We start from the raw sequence: 10,928 nt of genomic DNA, 5'->3' as shown, positions 1-10,928 counted from the left end.
GTTTGAAAGCTGCTCATGTTAATGTGGAAAATTTAATTGTGCATTACGATTCTTTCTTTAGTCTTGTCAAGAATGGTGGGTTTGATTTCATGGCTGTTTCCGAGACCTTTCTTAAACCTGTAATTTCATCTTTGCCATATAAAATAAACGGATATAATATTGTAAGGAACGACAGAGAGGGTAAGGAAGGGGGAGGAGTTGCTTTATATATTAATCAAATGTTTAAATATAAAATAATATCATCATCTCAACCCACTTACTGTAAAAAACCTGAGTATTTAATTGTAGAAGTATGTCACGGCTGGAAATTATTATTATGTGTGGTTTATAGACCTCCTAAAGCGGGTCAATTAGCTGAATTATTTGATGTGTTTGCAAATTTAGTACCTATTTACCAGAATATCTTAGTCCTAGGTGATTTTAATATAGACCTTAATACTAGTAGACCGTCTTATGACAGAACTCAGTTACTAAATCTGGTGGATAATTTAAGTTTCACTATCTTACCTTTACAACCTACCTATCACCTACCGCAATCTGATACATGGCTTGACTTAGTTATTTGTAATGACATGGACAAGGTGAAGAATTATGGGCAGGTTCCAGCATCCGGGGTATCTTACCATGACATGATATATGTGGAAATAGATTTAAAAGTTAAGATAAGTAATAGTTTGTACAAATTTAGTTAGAGATTTTAAGAATATTAATATTAAGGAGCTTAAAGCCGAATGTGCAAATGTACAATGGAATGATTTGTATGAACAAAGATCTATTGACGATAAAGTAAAAATACTTGTTAATAATCTTAATGTTTTATTTAATAAGTATGTTCCGGAAAGGAAGAATACATAAAAAGAGGCCTGTTTGCCCTTGGCTGGATACTGCTGTAAAAAATATGATGACTGAGAGAGATATTTTGTATAGACATTACGTTAGAACAAGAAATGTTAATATATGGGAAAGGTACAGAGTACTGAGAAATAATGTTAAACGATTATTGAGAGACAAACGAAACAGCTATTTTCAGTCATTGATTTCTTCTGAGGGTACAAATAAAAAAATGTGGGATGTTATTAGAAATCAAGGTGTTGGTAAACAAACCGATAGGGTAATTGAGCCTATGATTAATCTTGATAATTTGAATGATTATTTTTGTGGAGTTCAAAATAATTTTAAACTTGAACCTCATTGAGTACTATGAGAGCCTAAGTAAACCTAACGAACAAACGTTTAATTTTTTGTGAGTTTTCAGAGGAACAGATTTTTCGTGCTTTTAATACAATCTCATCAAATGCAGTTGGTCCAGATGGGGTTCAAGTTAAATTTCTTAAGTTAATTTTCAAGGAAAATAGAGCATGTGCTATGTCACATATTTTAATTACTCCATTAGTAATAGTGTTTATCCCAATGAATGGAAAAAAGCCAATATCTTGCCTTTGCCTAAAGTAGCCAATTCTGTACAATGTAGTCATTTTAGACCAATAAATATATTATGTGTACTGGGCAAGTTACTTGATAAGTTAGTATATTATCAATTAAATGAATTTGTTAATAGAAATAACATAATGTTTAAGTACCAGTCAGGTTACAGAAGTTGTTACAGTACACAAACAGCGCTAATTAAAGTTACAGACGATATTAGAAGAGCTATTGACAATAAACGTCTAACTGTACTTATGTTGTTGGATTTCAGTCGTGCTTTCGACTGTGTCAATCATTTACTGCTAATGTCCATTTTGAAATCTTACAATTTTGGCAATGCATCTATCGAATGGTTTGAATCCTATTTGTCTGATAGAATGCAAAGAGTAAAGACACAAGGTGGAGCAACCTCTGATTGGAGAGTTAATTCTGTTGGTGTTCCACAAGGCTCTACGTTGTCAGCCCTTTTGTTTAGTCTGTATATAAATAGGATAAGTGATAATATATTGTTTAGTAATACGATGATGTATGCGGATGACATGCAACTATATATTCATTGTGACGTAGATAAATTGAATCATGCAATTACGAACCATCTTAATATTGACCTTATGACTGTGTATTTTTGGTGTAGAGATCATGGCTTGAACCTAAATATAACCAAATGTAAACCAATTTTAATTGGATCTTCTAGACTAATAAACAATATTTTTCACAATAAACGTAGCTCCGATAAAAATTGGCGAGCAGACTATTAAGCTTGAAAGAGATGTTATTAACTTAGGTCTAAGGCTCAGTGATTCATTGTCTTGGAATAATCAAGTTAATTATGTCACTAAAAGGATATATCAATGTTTATATCAATTTAGACGTTTACGTTTTAGACCTTCTTTGGATGTAAGAAAGCAACTAGTTTCGGCTTTAGTGTTTCCTATAATTGACTACGGAATTGCAGCTTACTGTGATGTTAACAGTGTACTAACGAATCAATTACAAAAAGCTCAGAATGCTTGCATACGTTATATATATAACTTGAAATACGATGAGCATGTAACACCGTACTATAAACAATTGAAATGGCTAAAAGTACAGGAAAGAAGGGAACTTAGTGTACTGAATTTAGCTTTTAAGATTTTAAAATATAAAAAACCAGAATATTTATTTGAATGTTATAATGTAATGCACAATGTCCATTTAAGAGCAACCAGATTTGGCGATGGAGATGTTTCAGTTTCCAATTCACAGGACTGTCACGTACACAAAATCGTTTTTAGTGACATCAATAAGATTGTTGAATAGTCTGGATAGTAGTATAAAGAGAATTGAAAAAGCACACATATTTGCTGGTAAAGTAAAAGATTTATTGTTACTAAGATATGAGAACTAACAAAAAGAAAAAGGATTTAAAAAAATGTAATTCCTGAGTAATGTAAGACATGCATGTTTAGAAATAGTGATCGATTGTTATCGGTGATATAACTGTCAGCTCAATGTAATATAGTTAATCGTGTAATAGTTAACGCCAAATAATTTGTCCTCTATGATGTGTCTGTGTTTTAAGTGTATAATTAGTGATAAAATAAGGAAAAGTGTATTGATTTTAGGATTTTTAGAGTTGTACAATAATAGAAAACAGCGTGTTGAGATTGGACAAAAAAGCGATCTTACTTGTAATATGAAATGTGTTTATAGTGTAGTAATACGTGCTATATAATATATTTGTATTTAGCAACAATAGTAAGACAAAACCCGCAACTGTAATGTTTTTGTAATATTCTGTATATTTTTCTGCCTGTTCTGGTGTAAGAGTGGACCGTTGGTCTAAACCAGGGCAGGTTAAATAAATAATTTATCAATTTATCTCTCTCTCTCTCTGAAACCTTTTTTGTTGAACCCGTTAAAATCTTTGAATGTTGTTTACAGAGCATTCAAATTAAATTACATACTCGTGCAAAGACCGAAGATGATGAGAGCTCAAGTGCAATTGGACAAAAACTAAATATTTTGTAATTTTTTGTAATTTGATATAAAATACCTAAAAAGAAGTATTTGTACATTGAATAGATACAAGTCAATGCGGTTGGAGATTTCTCACTGTAAAAATTATCATTTTTCAACATATGCCCAGTAGGCTTCCGGGAAGTGGCCGGATAAACCGAGGTGCGGTAAAACCGAGGCCGGATATGAGGGGTTCTACTGTATTTTAATTTCCGGGTTTAGTGTTCTGTTGCTCACTAAAATACATTAAACCACACGTTGAAATCCATATTTAAAGACGTTGATATGTTTAAAGTGTAATCCTTTTTCTTAGTTACGATCAAATTTCAAGAAAGTGGACTTTGTCGAGTTATCTCCCATCGCACACTCAGTAACTGTCAAGTGGTTTATCTCTTTAAGTTATTTGACAGAGGAAAAGTTGTCATTTCTAATCCGACACATTACACTGACGAGATGAAGTCAATGACAGCTTTGACAGTTCTTCTAATCTCTATATGGTCACAGAGCCAGGTATGGAAATTCTATTTTCTATATTGGGTAGCTCATGTTACTTAAACATTTAATTTTGTATTTACTGCACCAATCTACTTTATTTTAAAGCTATTTTATTGCTAAGACTAAGTTTCGCTCTTGAAAGGATATCAAAGTGACCAAAAAACGTTATTTAAACATTTTTCTGGGTGTTATTATAGCTATTTTTCAACAAACGGAGAACACAATTTTATGAGAAAACTATTAATAGACCTCAAAAATTTAGAATGATACGAAAAATTTCACAGTGTAGGAAAAAAATAGGTAAACCTGTGCCTACTTTGAGGAAACCCGTTAACAATTGCAGCATTTTATTTTTTAATATTTAATTTCTTCCGAAACCCAAGTCTATGCTGATAAAGGTACAGGGGTATTTTACTACTAAAACTTGTAGCCCAAAACTGTCAAATAACCCTAATACGTGAACATTACTTACTACTATGAACATTACTTAACAAAACATAGATGTAAGCAAAATGCAGTATGTGATTTGTATTTCATTTTCATTTTTTTTTTTTTTGGAGTTTTTTTTCCAGAAATCAATTAACACTTACAGAATTGTAGGCTTTACCAGCTGCAGTTTTGCGATTTCAGGCAACGAGATTTTTCTCCAAACTGTTTCAATATTAAACTAAAACTTTAACATTGCAGACCTGCAGGAGTGTGATGAGCTTGGCATAAAGATTTTCGATTTTAGATACGTCAGGTTGGCTGCATTCAGACGAAGCTCTTACAAGGTCAATGACACATGACCATTACGTCATATGGGACAATATTAAGGTTGTGCATGTCAGTATCTCACACTCTGGTCGCTAGATCGCATTAGCATCGTTTTCTGTTTTACACCGTTCCTGCGATAACAGAATTTCCGCTGGCCAATTCCCCCTTCACTCCAAGTATAGGGAATATGTTATCTGTCCCACCTGCCCATAAATCTCTCGCAATTCTCTTGAAACCTAGTGTAGATTTCGCATTTTCTATAGTAGCAGGGTACTATTTCATATTTGCATGTTTTTTTCAGAAATTCATAACAAATATTGTTATACTCAACACATCAAGTAATTTGCATTGGTATTCATAACATTTTGAAGTTTATTTATGTACCAATAAAGGTACACTTGTATTGTTATAATTTTATTAGGTTAAACGTACATGTAATGTTTGTAAACAAAAACATTAAATTTGGCAAAATGAAATATGAATAAAAATGCTTAGATATAACCATTATTTTTTTTAATTGTATATAATAAATATTTTGTCCTTAACATTTTAAATATAGTGGAAAAATTAACTCGTATTTTTCAAAATTACAAATATTTCAATCTCTCAGATCATATTTCACATACTTACTGCAACATTTTAAAACTCTTATCATCTCCCATTAGGCCTAATTATAAAACGACCAAAAATGACTACTTGAAATGTCTATAATTTCTCGTGAAGTGACCCAAAATTATTTTTGTTCTATTTCTGCCTTCATAAAGAATATCTTGAAGGATTGTGACTATAATACTAAAAAATTAATCAAACCAAAATTGTTTGCACCACCTTAACATACTGTAACTCTGCCTTAATTTTGAACAAAACGTTAATTTATTCAAATTGGTTTGTCAAAAAACATTAAATTTATATTGACTAAAATATTTGTTAATGATTTATGGTGAAATAAAATTTTGACGAGATTGTTAATCGATGTACTGTTTTGTTATATTAGAAGGTTTATATGCTATGCCCATTGATGTACTGTTGGCGAGAGTAAAGAAGAGACCTGGCCCGTACCGGCGCACAGCTGTGTACTAGTGTGTTGCCGCGCGGTAATTTCAGGCGCTTCGCCCCACAGCCAACCCTGCGAATTGTTTATCCTAGCAATGGAACAGTGAAAACAATAATGGAATTACGAAACAAGGCGCGGCAACATACTAGTAGTAACGCCTGCAAATTTCAGATAGGCCAGAATCCAGGTCTCTTCTTTTCTCTCGCCATCAGTAAGTCACGACCAACGAACTATACTACTGGAACGCGCACTGCCCATAAGCAGCATGTTGTGTTTTCCGGTCGCACACAGCTGTGCGTTACTGGTGTATCCATGGATTTGCAGGCGCTTAAAGTGGGCAAGAACTCACCAAGTTCTGTACTCCATGCCAATGATGCTGATCTTAGAACACATTAACTTTTTATTGATTTTAAATCTAAGGGTAAATTAAGTAGATCAAGTGATGATGTACGGTATTGAAAATTGTAAAATATTATTATTTACTCTAGTTATCTCAAACAAATGCGACCACTTCTAAATTGACAGGAAGCCACGAGTTACTTTGAATTAAAACTGTGACTAAACTATTTTTTTTAAATAATATCTCATCACATCGAAAAAACAAAAACTTTTGACATTAAAAAAGAAACCAACTTAGAAATAAGGCAAAAATATTGGTCAAAATAATTTTATTTTCTAACACGTAGATTAAGTGTGTCATGTTTGTAAATTTTTTTGTAGTTTATTTTGAAATAAAATACTGTCAATAAAAAGTTGTTTTTTTTTCATCTGGGTAATATTTTAATGCCTGTAATATTTGTTTCCGACTTTGTAAGAAAAATAAAAAGTCAAAATCTCAGTTATTTTGATATTGCACAAAAATCAGTTTTTTTAACAGAAAATAAAAATCCACGGTAAAAAGCAGCTACTAACATTTGTAATAATAAATAAATTGTAGTATCTAACAATTGTATTAAGTCTACAAGGCGTTTTAAAGTGATATTAGATCATTACTATAATGCCTGCCATATGGGCGGAGTTAGTTCTTGCCCATTTCCAGCGCCTGCAGACTCGGAACGCAGCCCAGGATTTCGGCTCGGTTTCTCCGGCCCAGAGCGCGTTCCATTATTATAATTCGTTGGTCACGACCAGGCGGCGCGGCGGCGCTGCAAAATATAAAAGTTATCAAAGCGCCTGTACATTATAAACTGCAATTACGAGGGAGTTACGTATATTAAACAACCAAACACTATTTGAAGGCGCTAAGTTTTTATGTGTATCTGTTTTTAAAATAAATTTCTGGTTGAACTTAAAGCTTGGGTGTTAGACCACTTTATAATAAAGTAGATCTACGTGTACACTGGTTATAAACATAAACTTTTGACAGATTTTCTTGATCGTGGCAACAAGGTAAACTCTAAAATGGCGTTGGAAATATACCTAATTCACTTTTACGAAAATCTTGCGAAGGCGCGGGAAACAGCTAGTTTACTTATATTTCACTATTGGGCTATGATTAACTTCACTCCATCGTAATGGTAATTTAAAATGAAATGGTTTGTTTAATATAACCTTTAGTATGTCTTTGTCTTCAATTTTACAGCCGTATCCCTCACGGACTTATTCTATCATATCGTAATAGTTTGAGAATGTTCATGATTAGTTTCATATTTATTCCATTTTCATTTATTCGTGACAGTAACTTTATTCAACTTAGCTGACATTGATTTATTGTACGATCGCTGTTATAATTCCCTTTGTAAGAAGGTCATTGGGAGATCATAATCCTACCGTCGATTACATTGTCTTCATCATAATCGTTTACTTTTAACGTGTTTATTTTTTAACGCGTATATACGCACTCACACGTGAATTGCAAAAATACGTCACTGTACACATGTGTACATTACATTACATTACATTTTGTACAGCTACAAATGACTTTCTGCATTGAATATATGTTTTTCTATTTTTATAAAACAATTAAGTTCTCGTGTGCCTGATATTTAAATCTAAAATTTAAATTCTCTTTTCCAAAATAATACGAAATGAATTGAAAAGAAAAATGTCTTTATTACAGTGGCCTAGTTAGGACTTAAAAGTCCTTTCTTTCACTTAACCTCTTATGAGTACATCAATTAAATATGTAAGTGTAGTTTGGTGATTATCTCCAAAACATTCATTAGAATAAGTAAAACAATCCTTGAGCAATCTGAAAGTGTTTATAAGTTCGACTTTTGAAGTATGGCGTCTAATAAGCACAGGCGTTGAATATATAAAAAAAAACGAATTAGTAAGAGTTTTACAAAAACAGTTTGATCAATCATCCTTAAACATCTTGCTGATTATATTTCTATACTTCTATACATCAGTTTTGGAAGAATACATATAATTAATAATGATTTGAAAAGGTTATGGATAACAGAGATAGGCTATCATTTGAAGAAATCTGGGATCTTCAGTTTAGTAATAATATTTCAAAACTGTGCTAGCTGGTAAGCAGTGAAAATTTAATTATATTTGGTTCTAATCTAAGTATTAAAAAAAATAAATATAACATTCTGGTGCGTAAGATTGGTCTTCAGATTTGGCATATCAGCTTACTAAGATCGCATGTTATGCAGAAGGTTATAAAAACATCGTTTCTCCTAAAAATTATACATATAATTTGTTAGTATCGTAAATTAACAAAATTATGATTTTCTTACTTTAATTTCAGGTTTCTGCTGATGAGTCTACAAAATTAAAACTCAAACCATACGATCCATTACTGGAACAAGAGCCTAACGGTCTGGAACAACAGTTGGCTAAACTTGTGTACGTCTTAGACTCATTCAAAGATGAATGGTCCAGATCAAATCATGAAGAAATTTTAAAAAGCGTGATGAAAATAAAGCCAACTATTTCCAACCTCATCAAAAGAAATCTTAAAAACTGTGATATTGATGCATTAGAACACGTAGTTGAAGATCTGGTCAATACTACAGTTGGCTTTTTGACTAATGTGTCAGGGTCGGTGGAAGCAATCTGCAACCAGGTTTACCAATGTGCCAACGATGGCTTCCCCAAGAGTTTAGGATGTTTTCTCGAGTTGCCGCAGAGCTGTGAAAGCTACATACAGGACATCCAGGAGCAACTGAATGAGTTTCTTCCCAAAGCTAACAAACTGGCATTGAAAATTGCAACTGAAATTGTTAATTGTTTGCCTTAAATAAACACTTTTTTATTTGTCATAGTCCTTTGTGAATAAATTATTGAATGCATGTTTTTATTATACTATCCTCTTCTACAGAAAATTCAACAATATAATTGTAACTACCTTTCTAGTATAATTTTTAATTTTTGTATTACATTTACCAATTCAACTTCACAACATTAAAAATTAATACTTCAAAGTGTAGATTCTGTTTAATGCAACCATAAAAATTATAATTTTCAATTAAAGTTGAGTTGGAATCCTTGGTTAAAGTTAACACTGCTTGTACAAATTATAAATTCACATTGCACCATTGCATCATTGCACATGCAAGCTCGTGGGTTTTATTCATTAACAAACATCTCAACCACTGAGCCGGGGCTCAGTTTGGGCAATTTATTTTTTTGTCTATTATTTTCCCACCTCGGCCACTCTTGTCAGTCGGTGGGGGAGTCACTCCGTCAAGTTTTGATTTTCTGCCTGGTTGGACTGATTGGTTGAGGTCAGCTGGTTGACCTTGACTAGTTTACCGACCAGCTGTTCACCGGCACCGGCACCGGCTACTGTTCGGAGCGGTCAGACTCTTCGGAGACACGTTCGGAGAAGCTACTGCGTTTGCTGTCTGTTCGCTGCTCGTCCCGTTCCACATGGCTGGCTAACTTCACCGACTTTCGGCAGGGTCCCCGTGAGTGTCGTCAGCGGGACTGGTGCGGCGAGTCTGTCCAATGAAACCACTGAAAACCAAAACTGAATGCCCCGCGCCCTGCCAGTGCTCCTGTACCGGCATCCAACCGGAGTGCATGTGCTCATATTCATTTCATCTGGAACAAGGTTGGATCCAAAATGTTTTTTTACTTTTCTAATACTGAACTTGCGAGGATTGGGGTGCAGCGAGCGCTGCCAGATATTAGATCTGGAGGAGGGCCAGTGTTAAGAGTAGTGTGTATTTAGTTTAGTTACATGAACTGAAGGGGAGGATTTCATCTTTAATTCGGATTCGTGGAGGCAACTAAGCCCCCGCCTCCTTCGAAAATCGGCTTTAAATATTTTTTTTTATTTTTTGGCTACAAACCTGAAACCAAATTACTTTTTAAAAATAGTGGGCCTAGAAATTCTACAACCTTTTCCTCCCTCAGTTCATAACACTTACCTGTTAAAGATAATTTTTCCTACTTGCCGTACCTGATATATGTTATTTATAGACCAAATTTCTATTTATTGTGTTATTAATATTATATTATTTATTTATTATGTTATTGTTATTATTGGAATTTATTTTATTGTTGTTATTTAGTTTTTAAGTTACGCGGTGCACCGTGGTGCTGCAGTTAACTGTATATTGTATTTTGCATGAAAATGTTTGCCACTACTAATTATATCCAGTACTCGAAATCTTGTCTCGCTTTTTGTCTCTTCCCACTAGTGGCATGTGATTTTTTTTTTTATTTGCTCCGAGTTTGGGAGGGGCGCGCTTCCGAGACCTCCTGTCTTTTTCGCTAACTCGGAACAAAATGGTAGCAGAGCGTGGTTACGTGTTTTTACCCTCTGCGGGCCCGGGGTTTTGTTTTGCCACTGGTGGTGAGAGGCACGAGTTGAAGTTGTTAGTTGACTTCCTGCGCCTGTGCCGTCTCGGCTGTGCTATTTTCCGCCGATCTACAGGAAGTGTGTAAACTTGTTTATTATTTTTCGGATTCTTGTTACTTGTGTGTTTTTGTTATATCTTGTCTTCGTTGTTTTTCCTGGTTTTGTTCTGGTACGGCGTAGTGTTTTGCTGTGGTATTTTGGATTCGCTGACGTGTTTCGTGGACGGCAGGAATTCTGGGGACCCTGCTGAGAGTGTTGTCTCACTAAGTTATTCACTTGTCGCCTTAGTTATTGCTTTGTTAGTCGTTGACTTCGAGTCAGTTGTGTTGTTTGTTAGTTTTTTGTTACTCTTTGTTATCATGCCTGTCTCTCTGGTGCCTGAATACTTGCTGAAGGAGGATCTCCATTTTGAGTTGTTGGCTCGTGGGCTTAATCCGGGTT

The 10,928-nt window shown here is 34.0% G+C and overlaps 1 protein-coding gene across 1 annotated transcript; it reads left to right on the top strand.

The window, feature by feature from the left end:
* The first annotated feature begins 3,641 nt into the window (after nucleotides 1–3,641).
* Nucleotides 3,642–8,970, top strand: LOC124361914. Its single transcript, XM_046815977.1, has 2 exons — nucleotides 3,642–3,933; nucleotides 8,427–8,970. The coding sequence occupies exons 1-2, from the start codon at nucleotides 3,877–3,879 to the stop codon at nucleotides 8,916–8,918; spliced, it is 549 nt and encodes a 182-aa protein (XP_046671933.1). The 5' UTR covers nucleotides 3,642–3,876; the 3' UTR covers nucleotides 8,919–8,970.
* The last annotated feature ends 1,958 nt before the right edge of the window (nucleotides 8,971–10,928 follow it).

The sequence above is a fragment of the Homalodisca vitripennis genome, chromosome 5 (assembly GCF_021130785.1).
Source record: "Homalodisca vitripennis isolate AUS2020 chromosome 5, UT_GWSS_2.1, whole genome shotgun sequence".
Taxonomy (NCBI): Eukaryota; Metazoa; Arthropoda; class Insecta; order Hemiptera; family Cicadellidae; genus Homalodisca; species Homalodisca vitripennis.
Note: the sequence above shows the minus strand (reverse complement) of the source record. Positions and strands in the feature narration are given on the sequence as shown.

Bases quoted from the DNA above. Each gene is read 5' to 3' on its own strand.
- LOC124361914 (XM_046815977.1), top strand. From the start codon at position 3,877: ATGAAGTCAATGACAGCTTTGACAGTTCTTCTAATCTCTATATGGTCA. The intron at 3,934-8,426 runs GTATGGAAATTC...CTTTAATTTCAG, and splicing joins CTATATGGTCACAGAGCCAG to GTTTCTGCTGATGAGTCTAC.